Here is an 18,334-nt window from a genome sequence, read left to right as displayed (position 1 = left end):
GCCTTGATCGACATTCAGACTCCATCAGTTCTTTCTCTCAGGATGGAGAGCATTTTTAATCAAAAGTGCTTAAGAATTGTCTTGGATCATTGTATTGGTGAGAATAGTTAAATTATTCACAGCTGGTCATTGTACCCTGCTGCTATTATTATGAACAGTATTCTCCTGGTTCTGCTCATTTCACTTTATACTAGTTCATGTAAGTCTTTCGAGGTTTTTCTGAGAGCATCTTGCTTGTTATTTCTCATAGTACAATAATATTTCATTACAATCACATAGCACAACTTGTTCAGCTATTCCCCAATTGACAGGCATTCTTTCAATTTCCAATTATTTGCCACCACTAAAAGAGCTCCTGTAAATATTTTTATATTTATAGGTACTTTTTCTTTCTGGTTTTTCATCTCTTTGGGACACAGCCCTAGTAGTTGTATTGCTGAGTCAAAGGGTATGTGTGGTTTTATAGTTCTTTGGACATAGTTCCAAATTGCTCTACAGCAAGGTTGGATCTGTTCACAACTCCACCAGTAGTGCAGTAGTGTCTCAGTTTTCCCACATCCCCTCCAACATTTGTAATTTTCCTTTTCTATCATAATTAGCCAATCTGATAGATGTAGGGTGGTACCTCAGAGTTATTTTAATTTGTGTTTCTCTAATTCATAGTGATTTATATTGTGTATGACTACAGGTAGTTTTGGTTACTTTGAAAACTGCCTGTTCATATCCTTTGATCATTTAATAATTGGGGAGTGGCTCTTTTTTTTAAAAAAAAATAAATTTAACTCAGCTCCCTATATATATCATAGAAACTTACTATAAAAACTTTTTTCACAGTTATTATTCCTATTTCCCTCCATCCTATTTCCCTGTTTATCCTACTGTCTGTCTTCTTTCACCCTGTCCATCTTTAACAGGGTTTTGCTCCTGACTGCTGCCTCCTACAATCTGCCCTCCCTTCTATCAGCACCCCCTCCACCCTTCTCTTATCCTCTTCTTCTCCTAGTTTCCTCTAAGATGAGATAGATTTCTATACCCAACTGAGTGTGTATGTTGTTACCTGTTTGAGCCATTTCCAATAAGAGTGTCACACAGTCCCCTCGCCTTCCCCATCTTCCCCTCCAGCTCTTTTGTGCTTCTACTTCTACCTTTTCCCTTCTACCAGTGCATTCCTCTTTTTCACCCCTTAATTTTAATGTCTTTAGGTAATCATTCTATTATATTAAACTCAGATCCCTGCCCTCTGTCAACATGCAGTCTTCTCTGCCTTAATAATGAGAAACTTTTGTTTTCAAAATGTGTATGTTAACCTAAAAAAGAAAAAAAAAATTTAAAAAAGATCCAGCCTGCAAAAAAAAAAAAAAAAAAAGAAAATTCTTATGAGCTACAAGTATCATCTTACCATGTAGGATTATAAAGAATTTAACCTTATTGAGTCCCTTATGATTTCTCTTTCTTTTTTACCTCTTTAGCTTCTCTTGAATCTTTTATTTGAAAGTCAAATTTTCAACTTAGGTCTTTTCATCAGGAATGCTTGAAAGTCTTTTATTTCACTGAATGTTCATCTTTGACTTGAATAATCATACTCAGTTTTGCTGGGTAGGTGATTCTTGATTGTAATCCTAGCTCCTTTGCCCACTGGAATAGCATATTCCAAGTCCTCCTATCCTTTAAGGTAGAAAGTTCTAAATTCTGTGTTGGGTTTTTTTTTTCAATAATACTTTCTTCTTGACCTGGGATCTCTGGAATTTGGCTATAATATTCCTGGGAGTTTTCATTTTGGGATCTCTTTTAGGAGGTGATTGGTAGATTCTTTCAATTCCTATTTTACTCTCTAGTTCTGGAATCTCAGGGCAATTTTCCTTCATAATTTCTTGAAAGATAATGTCTAAGCTCTTTTTTTGATCATGACTTTCAGGTAGTCCAGTAATTTTTAAATTATATTTACTTGATCTATTTTCCAGGTCACTGTTTTTTTTCCAAAGAGATATTTCACATTTTCTTCTTTTTTTTTTTTCATTCTTTTGATCTTGTTTTATTGCTTCTTGACGTCTCATAGAGTCATTAGCTTCCACTTGCCCAATTCTAATTTTTAAGGAATTATTTTCTTCAGTGAGCTTTTGTACCTCCCTCTCCATTTGGCCAATTCTACTTTTTAAGGAGTTCTTTTCTTCAGTCAGTTTTTGTACATCTTTTCCCGTGTGGCCAAGTCTGCTTTTTAAGGAGTTTTTTCTTCCGTGAATTTTTGTGTATCTTTTTTCATTTGGCCAAATGTGCTTTTTAAGACATTCTTCTCTTCATTGGATTTTTGTGCCTTTTTACCATTTGGCCTATTCTGTTTTTTAAGGTGTTATTTTCTTCACTGTTTTTTTGTGTCTCCTTTACCACGCTGTTGGTTCTTTTTTCATGATTTTCTTGCATTGTTGTCATTTCTGTCCCCAATTTTTCCTCTCCCTCTCCTATTTGATTTTTAAAATCCTTTTTGAGCTCTTCCAGGAATTCTTTTTGGGCCTGAGACCAATTCAGATTTTTTCTTTGAGGCTTTAGATATAGCAGTTTTGACTTTGTTGTCTTCTGATTTTTTGTTTTATCTTCTCTGTCACTGTAATAACTTTCTATGATCATGATCTTTTTCTGTTTCATGTTCATTTTTCCAGCCGATTTCTTGCCTTTTAGCTTTATATTAAAATTGAGTTGTGCTCCCAGGGTAGAGAGGGCACAGTTCCAAGCTTCAGGGTTTTTGTGCAGCTTTTTTTTAGAGATAGGTCTCTGGGTATATAAACTTTCAGTTCTTTTGAGGTGGTGTGATTTAAGAAGAGGTATGTTTACTATTTTCCTGACCTGTACTCTGACCCAGATCCTCATATGGGCAATGCAACAGAATCCTGTACCCAGTACTAGCAAAGGACCCCGTAATCTTTTTCTGACCAGTTGTCTGACCCCCTTACTGTCTGTGGTCTGACTTCTCCAGAAGTAGCCACTCACACTACTGATTCAGTCACCCCCAAGGCCTGCTTCTGGTTTCCTAGGCTGTAGCCTGATGTCTGGGCTGGACCGCACTCACTCTCAGGCTGGTGCAATAGACCTTTCCTGCCAACCTTCTAAGTTGCCTTGGGTTGGAAAATTGTTTCACTCCATCCTTTTGTGAATTCAGCCATTCCAGACTTTGTTTTGAGGCAAATATTTAAAGTTGTGTGGAGAGAAATTTGAGAGAGCTCAGGAGAGCCCCTGCCTTTTCTTTTCCATCTTTGAGCCACTAATTCTTTAGGATTAGAATATTTATTTTGCAATTAATTTTTAATCTGTGCTTTCACAGCACTTTATTAATGTAATTTTTATTGCTGTATAATCTGAAAGGGGCACATTTAATATTTCTGCTTTTTTTTTTGGATTTGGTTGTGAGGATTTTATGCCCTAATACATTGTCAATTTTTGTGAAGGTACCATGTACATCTGAGAAAAAGGTATACTCCTTTCTATTCCCATTTAGTCTTCTCCAGAGGGCCATCCTTCCTTTTCTAAGGATTCTGTTCATTTCCTTGACTTCTTTCTTATTTATTTTATACTTAGATATGTCTAGCTCTGAAAGGGGAAAGTTGAAGTTCCCCACTAGTATAACTTTTACTGTCTATTTCCTCCCGTAATTATTTTTTCCCTTTAAAAATTTGGATGCTCTGCCCTTTGTTGCATATATGTTTAGTACTTCGCTGCCAATGGGTCTTTTTAACAATATGTAGTTTCCCTATTCATACCCTTTAATTAGGAAATTTTTGCTTTTGCTTTGTCTTGGATCATAGTTGCTACCTGTAACTTTTTTTTTTTATTTCAGCGAAAGCATAATAAATTCTGCTCTAGCTATTTATTTTAAAACTTTGTATCTGTCTCTCTGTTTCAAGTTTGTTTCTTGCAAACAACATGTTGTTGGATTCTGGTTTCTAATCCATTCTGCTCCCCATTTCTGTTTTATGGATAGGTTCATCCCATTCACAGTTGTGGTTACTAAATGCATTTTGTCCATCCTACTTTCTTCTGTTTAATCTTCTCTCTCTCTCTTTTTATCCTGCCTCTCATCTAAAATTTGTGTTGCTTCTGACTACTGCCTTCTTTTATCTGCCCTCCCTTTTATCAACCCCTGTTTCCAGTGTCCCCTTCGCCTCCTACTTCCTTGTTGGATGACATAAATTTCTCTTACCAATTGAGTATGTATATGTAATACACATACACACATACATACACACACACATACATACATGTATATGTTTACCCCTCTTTGAACCAATTTTGATGTGAGATTCAAGCATTACTGCCACCCTGCCCCTCCTCACCATTTTCCCTTCTACTATAAAAACTCTTCTTTGTGTCCCTCTTTGATGTCAGATAATTTTCTCCATCCTTCCTTTCCTTTCCCTCTTTTCCAGGGTATCCCTCTTCCTCATCTATTCATTTTTTCTTATTAGTCCAACATAATAGACTCTCTCTCACATCTTCTTTATACATAAACTTCTAACTGCCCTAATAATGATAAAGTTCTTAGAAGTTATGTGTAGCATTTTCCCATATATAAAAGTAAAAAGTTTAATCTTATTGAATCCCTTTTGATTTCTCTTTCATTTTTGCCTTTTTAAATATCTCCTGAGTCTTTTATTTGAAAGTCCGATTTCCTTTTCAGCTTTGGTCTTTTCGTCAGGAACATTTGAAAGTCCTCTGTTTCATCAAAGGTCCATTTTTTTTTCACTTGAAGGGTTGTACTCAGTTTTGCTGAGTAGGTTGCCCTTCATTGTAATCCCAGCTCTTTTGCCTTCAGGAATATTATATTCCAAGCCCTCTGCTCCTTTCTTGTGTTAGCTGCTAAATCTTGTGTGATTCTGACTGTGGCTCCATAGTATTTGAATGGTTTCTTTCTGGGTCCTTGAAGTATTTTGGTTTTGACCACAGAGCTCTGAATTTGGCTATAATTTTCCTGGCAGTTTTCATTTTTGGATATCTTTCAGGTGATGACCAGTGGATTCTTTCAATGTCTATTTTACTCTCTGTTTTCCTTGATAAATTCTTGAAATATGATTTCTAAGCTGTTTCTTTGATCATGGCTGTCAGGTAGTCCAATAATTCTTAAATTATCTCTCCCTGATCTATTTTCCCGGTCATTTGTTTTTCCAAAGAGATATTTAACATTTTGTTCTGTGTTTTCATTCTGTTTACTTTGTTTGCTTGTTCTTGTTGTTTCATGGAATCAATAGCTTCCACTTGCCCAATTCTAATTTTTAAGTTATGATTTTCATCAGTGAATTGTCTTACCACTTTTTACATTTAGCCAGTTCTTCTTACTTACTTTTGGTTTGGTTTTTTGTTTTGTTTTGTTGTTTATCAGTGAAGTTTTGTATCTCTTTTTTTCCATTTGGATAATTCTGTTTTTTAAGGTGTTATTTTCTTCAGTATTTTTGTGTGCCTCTTTTACCAAGTTTTTAATTGTCTTTTCATAATTTGCGCCTTTGTTTTCATTTCTTTAACTAATTGTTCCTCTACCACTCTTAATTTTATTTTGAAAATCACTTTTTGGGTCTTCTAGGAATTCTTTTTTTTTTTTTCAGCCAAAGACTTATTAGAACATCAGTCATATTTGGCAGACTCTTAAGGAATGTAAGGTTTATTAGAACATCAGTCATATTTGGCAGACTCTTAAGGAATGTAAGAATTTGTATTTCTAATGTAAGTGGGCCAGATTTTAAGAATCTGAGCAATGGCTAGATTTTAAGAATTTCAGCATTTGGCTAGATTTTAAGAATCTGAGCCTTTGGCTAGACTCTGAGCACTTTAATGAAGACAAGATAGACCTTATATACAGAAAGACTGGGAGGGAACTGGGCATGGCCAACTAGTTTGGGGTGACTGGAGGAGGGGTCTAAGGAAGATCCGGATGGGAGTGGCCAGTAAGCAGGGGACCTAGACCACTTGGCCTGGTAAGAATGGAGTCTAGATAGGATTAAGGGTAGGAAGTGGCCAGGGGCAATTGGGAAGTAAAGGAACAGAATTGGGAGATTGGGCATAGCCACAAGGAAAGGCCAGTTGAGGGGATTACAGCCTCAGGCAAACACTAAGGATTTGGGAAAGTCCAGGGATTTTCCTTTTTGGGGTCCAGATCCCAAAGACATAGTCTTTTCCTTTTAGGGGTTCAGATCCCATCCTCATCATTCCCCTCTCAAACAAATGGAGCCCAAATTCTTTTGGGGTAAGGGAGCGAAGGTCTTGGCTTCTGAAACTGCTTCCTGCTGGCAAGGAACATAGAGCTGTCCCTGTCTTGAGGGGTCCCAAAGAGGAGGTTGACTGAAACCGAGCATAGGCTGCATCCAGGGAATGATAAGGGGACATTGGCTGGTACCTGCTGCTTACTAGCAGCTGTAGGTGAATGGCCTGTAGTCTGGAAGACACAAATCTGACAGAAAAGACTACAGGGCCCAAATATAGGGAGAAGTAAAAGTGTAAGAGTCCCATTAAAATCATTCACATTTGACCTGCAGGATTATCTGATCTCCTTGCTTTTTCAAAAGTTTAAGTAACACTTTTGCAGGTAGAAGTTTTTTAACCATGGAGTATCAAATCCACTTCATAGCCAGACTCAGGAATAGCCAGGTGGGTATCATTCCTTTTCAAAGGAATATAATGGGGAAACTGAGCCAGGAGGATCCCATATTAGACTGAGGCTAAAATTGTCCTCTCAGCTTTTCCCAGTGCTGACTTCCCACCAGTATCACATTCTCTCTGAGTAGCTTGTGGCATTTCTCTCAGAGTTGGTGGATTATTGATTATTGATGGATTATTATGATCCATCAGACAACTCAAAACAGCCCATGAGCTTTTACCTCAAACAGCAAGTTTCATTAATCACTGTTTAGGAAAAACTTTTCCAGGATTTACATCTCAAATTTAAATTTGCCCTGGTGTAAAAAGCCAATGGTTAGAGATTATTTCTATATACTTGCAAATGCTTAGCAAGACAAAACCTAAACAAGCTTTTTGGCAAGTTTACACATTAAAACAATAATCAACAATAGCCAAATTATTTTAGTGGTAACCAAATTATGAAAAGTTGCTTGACATAATTGATACAAAAAGTTTACCAATTTGAAACTTGAAACAAACCCATTACCAATCAGGTGACTTCAATTTTGTTAAATGCATTTCCAAATTACTTTACACAGAGAATCAACATCTCATCATTAACAGTTAAAACTACAACTTTAGAAGAGTGTGCTTACCCAAGTTTGGAGGCCAGCTTCTGTACCTTGAGCAGGATGTGCCTAACCTGGGTGATGCTTCCAGGCAAAGGTTGCCCCAGGGCCCAAGGCCATTGCCAATGGGGCCCATACTGTAGAGGGAGAATTCAGAAGTGGTGGCAGGGGTGTGAAACTCTCTTCTTCTATGAGAGGGATTAACAGATACCCTCTTGACTCAAGGGAAGGGAGTGACCAGGGTTGTCAGGAGGTGTTTCAAAACTCCTTAATGATCAATCACAAAACCTTCAGAATCTGTTAAGATGTTTTGTTAGGTGTTCTAACTTTTCCCTGTAGCCTCCATGAAGAAGGATTCAGGGATGTAGAGAAAAGGGAGTAAGTAAGCTTCCAGGAACCAAAAAGCACCTGTAGTTTTCCCAATTCCTTAGTGTGTCCATCCTCGTCCTCTATACTACAGAAGGTGTGCCCAGGTCCATGGCCTCGAACCAAACCAGTGGACTGAGAGCCTGAGAGCATCAGGCCAAATGCGAGACAGCCTCATAACTGTCTGCCCAAAATGCACTTCCAAGCCTTCCTAGGTGCTTGGAGAGCAACCCCAACTGCAGGGCAAGAAGGAAGCAGGGGAGGCTTACATACCTTCCAGTCTTGGCTGGAGAAGAGCTTGGGGTTAGGCAGCTTCCCTGCATAGGCCACCAAAATGTTGAGGTTTAGAAGTTAGGGGTACTGGGACCCCGAAATCATGACATGTGGGTCCTACCCAAAAGAATTTGACCCAAGCCTTCTTTTAGCCAAAGACAAGGTTTAATAGAACATCTGTCATGTTGGGCAGACTCTTAAGGAATCTAAGCGTTTGTATTTGCTAATGCAAGCGGGCCAGATAATAAGAATCTGAGCAGTGGCTAGATTATAAGAATCACAGCCTTTGGCTAGACTCTTAAGAATCTGAGACTTTTCTAGGAATTCTTGTTGGGTTTATGTCCAATTCACATTTTTTTTTGAAGCTTTGTAGTAGTTTAATCTAATTATCTTTTTTTCTGAATTTGTATCTTGATCTTCCCTGTCACCATAGTACCTTTTTATGGTCAGTTTCTTTTTCTTTTTTCTTTTCTTTTCTTTTCTTTTCTTTTCTTTTCTTTTCTTTCTGTTTTTGTTTTGTTACTTGCTCATTTTTCCACTCCAGTTCTTGATTTTGAACTTTATGTTAATTTGTGTTTTGTTTCAGCATGGGGGTAAGGAGGGGTGCTATCTCAGGCTTCAGGCTTCTTTTGCACTGCTGTTTTCAGAGTTAGTTCTAGCAGTTTAGAAGTTTTTGGTGCTTCTAAGATGGCATGATCTGGGAAGAGATGTGGTCATTGCTGTCTTTGTCGTGCTCCCTGGTCCTTACCCAGGATGGGCCCCTGATCGCTTGGGATTTCAATTGATATTTCTCCTAAGGGCCCCTTTACCTGTGGGACTGGAAGTAATGCTTTTCTTCAGAGTCCCTGATCCCTTGGGACTAGAAGTGATACTATTCCTTGTGTCCCTGATACTTTGTGACCAAAAACAATACCATTCCTCAGGGCTTTCACTCCTTTGCTGAAAGTGCTTCTCTCTGCCCTTGAACTGACCCAGATATTGGTAAAGGCCACAGAGCTGCCAAACATCCTCTGCTCCTGCATCCACTGCTAGCAAAGTAATCTCTTTCTGACGAGTTGCCAGGTCTCCTTACTATCTCTGGCTTAAGAGCTGCTGATGCTTTTGTTGCCACCACTTACTTAGTTCCACCACTAATGTTTCATCTGCATGGGCATCAGGTTAGCCTCTATCCCTTGTATCACAGATCTCTTTCAAACCTCCTAAATTGTCTTGTTCTGGAAGAATGTCTCACTCTGACCTTTTGTTGACTCTGCTTCTCCAGAATTCTATTTGAGGCACTCTTTTAAAGTTGTTAGGATGGAAATGTTGGGAGAGCTAAGCTGAGTGGTTTTTCTATACCACCATTTTGGCTCTGTCCCAGAAATGTGCTTCCCAAATTATTTACAATCTGTTTTTCCCTTACCATTGTCCCGTTCATGGATCAAATGCTGCAAAGTGGACTAATGCCATTCACTGAAGTCTTCCCTATTTTTTCCATCTCTGTGCCTTGGTTCACAATGTTCCATCAGCCTAGAATTCCATTTATTTTCTCTTCTTCTTATGATTTTGCTTATCTAAGCCTTCTGAGGCCCAGTTCAAATGGTCTTTCATCCATGAAGCCTTCTTTGATCTTTCACTAAAGCCTCCCTACTTCCAGCCTCCCCACTTCCTACCTTCCCCAGCTAGTGAAACGTGTAGCACAAAGTAGGAATTCAATAAACATTTAATCACTTGAATAAATTACTGATGCTTATCCAAGATGAACCTGAATTTTATTTTCCTCATGTTGTTTTCTTTTCCCATTGAAGTTGTGCATTTATGTTGAATGACTTGAATGTTTTTACAGTACTATTAGAAATTCATATAATTAACCTAACAGTATTAAGTAAGGCAACAAGTATGCACTGCCACAGCTTCAGCTAACTTTTCTATAGATCAGGGCATCTTAAATTTTTTCCACTTGCAACCCCTTCAAGCGCATCTTAAACTGTGGGTCCAGACATTTTGAGAAGTGCTGCTATAGATGACTGACAAATCTTTATATTGAATCCCATAATGGAAAGAATATCCATTGGCTACAATTTAAGGTAGAGTCATTGAAAAGATTTTATTTTATTCATACCTACAAACCAAGGCAAGGAAAAGTTTGTAAAAAAAAGTTTCTGAATGTACTTAGAGTTTAGAGAAAACATATATTCATACTAGGTTCACCACTTGGCAGCCACTGGCCTTGGGGTCATTTTGTTGTGTTCCAGGGGAGGTGACAGAGACTTCCTAATCTTTTAGTCAGTAATTGACCGCAGGGATTCAAGACAGGACATGACTGTGTTCGCCTAATATCTGGGGTAAAGATGGTTGACTCTTAGGTGTTAGAGGTGACTGCTCATTTATATTGAAATGGAGGCTTATTTTAAAATGACTTTGCTCGTTATCAAGAAAAGAAAAATTCAGTCTTCCCCTTTCTCTGCCACTAGAATCTTGACCTTTCTCTATGTTCTATATTTCCATCCCTCATTGTAGTTATTAGATCTCATACCTAGATATCCCTCTCAAAATCATCATGTCCAAAACTAAGCTCATACTTCCCTCTAAATCCCCTCCTTATGTTCACTATTTTTAACTATGGTGCCATCATCCTCTATCTCTTTCCTACACTGTAGTGCAAAGAGTACAGAATAAATTTGTTCAGGTCCAATCTCCTTCATACTACCTGTATGACTTCCAGGAAAATCATTTAGGCTCTCTGGGTCCAAGTTTCTTAATTTTTAAAGTGACGGGGTCAGAATAGATGACCTCTGAGAACCCTTCCAATTCTATATCTCATCTTGTAATCCTTGATCCTTGAAGTTCTATCTGACTTTTCCTTATCCTTCAGTTCTCCTATCCAGTCAGCTACCAAATCCTCCTCCACATTATTTCTAGTATTCAAAACCTCTTCACCAAGGCCAGAGCCACCATTCTCATTATTACTCACAATGTGGTCTTTTGCAGTGCCCTTTTTACAGATCTTCTCATCTCTATTCTTTCTCCTCTCTAAACCATTCTACATACCTATGAGGATAATCTTTCCATGCCTTAATCTAGTCATATGACTATTCTTCTAAGAAATATTCAGTGGCTCTCTTTTGCCTATAGAGTTAAGTTCAAATCCATTTTTCTGTAAATCTAAGCTCTACACAAACTCTTTGTTGTATTGTATTTGGGAACCTTGGTTCAAATCTGTATAGAGTTAAGACTTTAGAATGAGGAATTTTTTTTAAATTAACCTCCATATTTATTAATTCACTTAAATAGACTTTTAATCAGTTGTTTTTTAGTGCATGTCTCATTTTAAATGTTTGGTGGATTTTATGTAGATATGGTAAATTCCTTAATGTACTGAAAGATGGTGCTGAAAATGATCTTGCTTTGGTGTTGAAGCATTCTGAGAGATTTCTAAAGCAGCAGCAAGCAGCAATAAAATCATCACTTCGTATCCTTTCTGAATAAAATCTAATCAACAGGAACATTGCCATGATTTAAATTTCCTAGATACTTTTTAAAAATATCTTAATAAGTATTTTTAAAGTATTATTTTTACCTACAGTAGTCAATTTGTGTTTCATGTGCCCAAAGCATTGATTAGAATTTGTTTATAGACTTATTCAAGGAAATATTTTTATTTTAGAAATTCCTATTTCTATGCCTTTTCACAGGCAACTGTCCCCCTTTCCCTTCCCTCTCCCAACCTTGATCTCCTCACCTTCTTGAACTCCTATTTTCTCTTGCTTTCTTCAAGAGTCACCTCAAACAACCTTCTGCTAGAGGTTTTTCCCAGTACTCACACATGCTAATTCAATTACTTCCTTTCTGAAATTATCTTTCAGGTCATGTGCATATGTCCTTTATATATTTAATTATTTACATGTTGTCTCCCCTGTTAGAATGTAAACTTCTTGAGGCCATGGACTATTTTTACTTTCCTTTTTATCCCCAGCACTTAGCACAGTGCCTAGTAGTAAACACTTACTAAATGCTTGTTGGCTGACTTACTAAAATTGCATGATGTTGCCAAATACTTACTTTTTTTTTTAATTTAGCCACGTTACTGAATTTCTTTAAGTATGTAGATTTGATTTTATTACTTGAATAGAAAATTTGTTATTTCATTAGCAAGTAAAATAATTGTACTGAATTTTACCAAACTATTTTTTAAACATTACTGAATTTAATGAGTGTATTCTCACAAAATGAGCAGCTTGCTTTTGACTCGCTAGTAGCATCAAACTCTAATTGAGAATAGAAGAAATTGTAATACATTGAAATAATTATAAGATAATAGCTCCACTTTTTAATCTAATGTTGCTTATTTTTACTTTACTGCTTGTAAATGTGTTTGCATATGGGAACAAGGTATCTTGCATCTGTCATTCCTTAAGGAGAACTTGAAAATGAACACTTTCATATACAAGAGTAATATAGGTAACTCATTGTAGCAATATTTCTGTATATTTCCACATTATATTGCCAAAAAATAATAATGATTATTTCTTAACAATATTCTAAAGGTTGCCTACAGGGACGTTACTCTGGCCATGATTGGTTTGTGTCCTCTTTGTTCCTTATAATGTTGGGTGACAAAGAGAAAACACTAATATTTCTGCAGAAATTCTCTAGGCTGCTAACTTCTGCATTTCTCTGGTTGCCAAGACTGCATATTTCTGTAAGTTTTATGTGTGTGTGTGTGTGTCTGTATGAAAATTGTTTCATTTTGCTTCAGAAGGCCTTTAACCATATACTATTAAGTAATCAATTCTCTGTGTGTGTGTGTGTCTGTATGAAAATTGTTTCGTTTTGTTTCAGAAGGCCTTTAACCATATGCTATTAAGTAATCATTTCTCTGTGTGTGTGTGTGTGTGTATAACATTTAATCAAAAAGTTTTCTTTACACCTAAGAGTAACTAAGTTACAGGTAAATTGATAGTAATGAATACATTATTGAATTCAAAGCTGGCAATAAAGTAAGTTTTACTAGTCAGTTTAATGTTCACGTGTAAAGCAAAAGGTACTATTTAGTAACCACTTTAATATTGTTTTTCTATGTCTTCTTAATAATAAAGCATAAGATTATTAGAATGTAGAAAATTTAAGTATGATTAGAAAGAAAAGTTATTTTCAATATTTTTGTAGATTAGTGCTATCAAGTTCTGACCACATATTAATTTTTTTTATGTTAGTTGAGTTATTTGTGGCTTTCAATTATTTTTTTCAATCATTATGGCTTTTTTGGTTGAACACTTTGACAAGTTCTTGAACTTTAAAAAAAGTGCTGTAATTTGTAATCAAAGGTTAGAAAATTTTGCAGCTGGCAAACTTTACATTAAAGGATTTTTTTTATCTTTCAGGGTTTTTGTTTTTTAATCTCTACAATGTCCTCAGAATCATATGTCAAGCTTCATGAACTCTATTCTTTTTAGTCACTTATACCAGCTTTTTTTTTTTTCTTAATGGCTACTTAGCTATTAGCTTTTTAGGCAGAAAGACCAGTCAAGTCATTTAACTAATAATGATATAACAACTTTAAATGCATAAATTATTTTTGAGTGGCCATTAAATTAGCATCTTGGGCACAAAGACCAGGCAGATCATATAACTAATAATGATGGGAAAATGTTAAATGAATAAAGAGATAAACTTACCTTGGTACTTCAAGGTGACTGCATACCATAACTACTTTCAACTAGTAAGATTTATATTTGAATGCTCTTCATTTCCATATTTTAAAAAATGGTTTGGAATCCTAAGGACATGATTTCTTCCAGGTTCATGAGCTAAATTAACTCCACTGAAATATCTTTAAGAGAATAAAAAGATAAATTTAGCTAACTAACCCTCACTAGAATAAAATATGATTTTTCTCACAACCTGAGGGAAGAGAAAGGGGAAGGGAATCAGCATTTATGTAGCACCTACTATGCACCGTGCAGTGTGGTAAGCATTTTTTTTTTACAAGTAATTTTCCATTTGATCCTTACAACAACCCCACAAGGAAGATGATATATTAACCTCTATTTTTTTAGTCCTGAGTTTGCTCATTTCTTTATTTAACCATACATTTTTAATACATATTAATATCTATAATTTTTTCCTAGTCATCCACCCCAATGTTTTCTTAACTTTATCTAAACATTCTTAGTTGCATCTTCCTTTAAAAAAAATCTATTATGCAGCATGATTAGGGAATGGTTGTGTGCTCTTAATAGTCAAATCTTCTATAGAATTATACAGAATTAACTCATAGATGTTTCTGCTTTTTAAATAGAATTCTGTAAAACATCATTAAAATGAAAACTATGCTGTATTTTTTCTTGTTTCAGAAGGTACTAGAATAATACATAGCAGTTTTATGAACTTTTATCATCATCAATTATTGCTCTATAAATGTATTTATTAATAGAGTTCTATACAAATAGTGTGGCAGATAAGAGTGAAATTTCTGTTTGTGTGTTGTTAGATAATTTGTATCTCTCCATGCTATGAATTAATCCAAAAAATTTATTGAGCAATAAAATCATATTTAGCCTATGCTAAAATATCTTTAACCTTTGAAGTATGAATTATTTCACTCTTTAACTGACATATTTCCTGTGCTAGGCAGTGCAGACAATATAGATGTATAGGATAGATCACCTTTACAATAGAAGAACTGACAGCTGATGAGATAAAAAAAAAATAGAAGTATTATTATCTCGTCTTTGAAAATTCACTTAGCAGCAAGGGCATGCTATTCAGAAAATACAGTTAAGAAGACTGATCTCATTCATTTTACTGGCCTTCTTATATTGAAGGTGGTTGTTTTCAATTCAGCATAAAATTATGCTATTACAAGAAGCCAGAGTTGGCCAATGCATTTTTTTTCCTTGTGTATTTGAAGAGTATTTATCTCCCCAACTTTTATTTTTTCTGTATTCTTTAGTATTCTTAATTTTAACTTATACTGAGTTTCATAATTATCATATCATATTTTGTTTCTGTGCTACCACATTAATTGTACAGCAACAATTTAAGGAGTAACATGACAGGACATAAACAAGTGCGTATTTGATTCAGCCAACATTTTCACTAATTCTCAGTTTCTCTTTTTCACTCAGAAATACCTACCTACTGATATCTTAGAGTCTGGCATACATCCCATATATTTTTGTGGTGCTCATTATATTGAAATGTTGCTGAAAACTGAGGTTCCACTAGTCTTTTCAGCTTTTCACATGTCTGGATTCACCCCATCACAGGTAAATACTTCAAGAGATTTACTTTGTTTAACTGACAAATCAAGAATTATTTTTAAAATCAAATTCTCAGTCTTATAAAATATATGAAATGTATAGAATTATTTTTTTTCAATAATATATATATATATATTTCTTATTGAATAAGCCAATCCAGATTGATCATTTGTTGTTTCCTCTTTATTAAAAATCAAAGTAATACTTCTTATCATTTCGAACTAGTTGACTGGTAAAAGTCCTTCCAATTTTAATTAAAGATTCTCTTATTCTGGGACTCTGTCACAGTTTGAGGAAGGTAGCCTGGAAAGATCACTAGAGTAAGACTTAGAGGAACCTGTGTTCTAATCCTTACTGTGTCACTAACATTTGGTTTAAATTAGGCCAGTCACAAACCTTCTTTCTGCCTCAGTTTCCTTATCTGTAAGGTTTCTTTCAGCATTAAGGTTTTATGGCTCCATGACTAAATCCTGGGGTGGGGGGAAAGGAACTTTGCATCCATTTTTGCATTTCTCTGGCTTTAGTTTATTCTGTTGCCTCTAGGGTTGGGGCTACTGTGTTCTTGGACTTAATTAAACAAACAAGTAAATAAATAAATAAACAACAACAACGAACAAGTATAGCACTAAAATCTTAGACTGGCTTTCTGCATAGTGAATCTCCTGTGACTTCACGTGGCCTTTTTAACCTTGATGTTTTTCTCAACTTCTCACACTCTCACATCCCACACATCTAATCAGTTGCTGAATTTTACCATTTCCTCTCCCGCAACACTTTTATGTTCAATGCCTCTGGAACTATTAAAAGAAAAAAAAAAGACAAAAGAATAGGAACTGTTTAATTTTTGTATCCTCTCAACCTAGTACATAGAACTAGGTTCTGGTATGCACACATATGAATATATAAGTACATAGTATGCCCTTAATAAATGCATATTGATTTATCTTTTACCTAAACAATATTTCTGGATTAGGGTTTGTGCGATCTGAGTGTATATTAGAGACAATCAGTTGAATGAATATGTGCGGAAACGCCCAAAGTTCTTTTTACATATGTTTACAAAAGTCTTTGTACATATAAGAGGGAGTAGACTTTATTGAGTAAAGGAATTATCTGGTAAGTACTGTGTTTAAGAACTGTCTCTTTAGTAATTTATGGATGAAGATTGTTAATTATATTGAATAGCATATATCCATTTTTATTTTGAAAAAAAAAGTCACCTCTTTTGTTGCTATACTTTTACTTCATATATTGACTCCTAGCACCATACCACTAGATTCAGGATTTGCCCAAGAGCAATAAAACATACAGGGTAAAAGTAACATTTTGGCTTGGTCACAGTCTTATTCTTTGCATGTTATGATGCATATTTTTCCATAATGCCACCATTAACTAATGAATCCCTATATATCATCTTTTCATGTGCAAATAGATTTTTAAAGATCTTAGTGGAGAAAAATCTATAATTCCTTTACTAGGTGGTACAGTAGATATTAATGAAATGAAGTTAAATTAATTCAGCTGACAGTTAAGTAACCTTACATTTCAGTTTAAGTTGTTGTGCAAGTAGTAAATTTACTTAAATAATTTAACTAACAAGAGAGATAGAGTGGTATATTTGCTTGAACACTAGCTTGGAGTCAAGAAGACCAGGGTTCAAGTACTGACTCAGACACAAAACTGTGACTCTGGGCAAGGCACTTTACATTCCATTGCTCCAGGCCAGAGGTGTCAAACACTGTGGGAGCTCACAAATGTTTCTGAGTGCCCCTGAGCCAGATTAAAATGTAATTAGGAAATATTTAGCCAAGTAAATAAAAATATAATAGAAGAGATGATATTAATATGTGGTTTTCTAAGTCAATATGTGGCCCACAGAGATCCTTGTGTATTGTTCAGTGGCCACTGTTTCTATTTGAGTTTGACACCACTCTTCTAGGCAACTAATTCCCTCTGAGTTTCATAACAGCTGCTGATCTACTTTAACACAAAGGATTCCCCTGAGAGAGTTCCCTACACCAGTGGAATTACAGTTCAGGACCAAAGAACTTGAATACTCAATAATGATTTTTCATGAAGCATGAAGTTTCTCATTCATTTGTCTTAACCATTTTAGGTTAATCATTTCATGTTGGTGATGTGAAGGGATTTTAGGGAAACTTCTGTTCTTTGCTTTTAACTTTTCTTGAGTGATGTAGACAATTTATATAAATCTAGAATCACATGTCATGTCATATAATTATATGGGGAATACTTTAGTTACTGAATTGTTATTGCCTCTGTTCTTCATTTTAACATCCCTGGTTTTTTTGCTCAAAGAAGGTAGAATTAAGCAGCTAAGCACTTTATATCTTCATAGAGATAAGGAAAGGCTCCCTTTCTCCTTCTCCACCCCCATTTTTTAACTCTTTTACTGCCTAGTTTTTATCCTTAGATGCGAGTTTGGAAATACTGTTTTCACATTACAGCAAGTTGCATTTTTTTATATATTGCAAACTTTTATTTTCCTTCCTTGTCAACTACAACAACTCTTTGAAGACTTGTTCTTAGAAATGTTAGTTTCCATAAAAACCTACATGAATAGCATTTTATCTGTTTTTTTCATAGTATCATTCCAACTGACAATCATGTTGCTGCAACTAATATTTTTCATTCTATATGAGAAATCACTGGCTAATTTTTAAAAATCAGACATCAGACTACATACATTTTCCATTAAAATGCATTTTCATTCCTTGTGGCAGCCAAAATGAATTTAACTTTTTAAATCTGGAGAATAACTGAGCAATACTAATTTACAGAGAGATTCAAACTACTTCAATGATACATTAGTGATGTAAACATTTATTAGGTAATATAAATAAAATGTTTTGAATTCCTTATATAAGGTACTATATAAATACAACTACAAATACAAATGCTAGAAGTAGTTTAATTTAGTCTTAGTATAACTTGGTCTAATTCTCAAGATACCACTTAATTTTTCAGTACTATCATGACAGCTTTTTGAGGCATAATTTAGGGCAGTAAGTACACATTGTATAAGAAGGATTATAAGGAAAACCAATCTATCTGTATTGTATATAGCCTGGGAAGGGCAAAGGGAAAGCAATTTTATGACATTTACATTTTGAGATTTTTTTTCCCACTTTGTAGCTAAAGCAGAGTTTCTTTTCATTAAATTTCCAGTCATCTTTTCCCACATAAATAGCCTGGCATAATTTTATA

General features: G+C 35.3%; 1 protein-coding gene across 2 annotated transcripts in view; it reads left to right on the top strand.

Annotated features, from left to right (window-relative positions):
- Positions 1-18,334, top strand: part of TBC1D32 (TBC1 domain family member 32) — a 232,465-nt gene that overhangs the window by 167,990 nt on the left and 46,141 nt on the right. Inside the window, exons 30-32 of one of the 2 annotated variants that reach the window (XM_027848616.1) lie at positions 11,198-11,313; positions 12,389-12,543; positions 14,972-15,112. In XM_027848616.1, the coding sequence (XP_027704417.1) occupies positions 11,198-11,313; positions 12,389-12,543; positions 14,972-15,112 (412 nt within the window). Of the gene's footprint in view, positions 1-11,197; positions 11,314-12,388; positions 12,544-14,971; positions 15,113-18,334 lie in introns of those variants that run through there. The other variant, XM_027848617.1, reaches the window with a different exon arrangement.

This window comes from Vombatus ursinus, unplaced genomic scaffold (genome assembly GCF_900497805.2).
Source record: "Vombatus ursinus unplaced genomic scaffold, bare-nosed wombat genome assembly UNPS02006779.1, whole genome shotgun sequence".
Classification (NCBI taxonomy): Eukaryota; Metazoa; Chordata; class Mammalia; order Diprotodontia; family Vombatidae; genus Vombatus; species Vombatus ursinus.
This window is presented reverse-complemented; position numbering and strand designations above follow the sequence as displayed.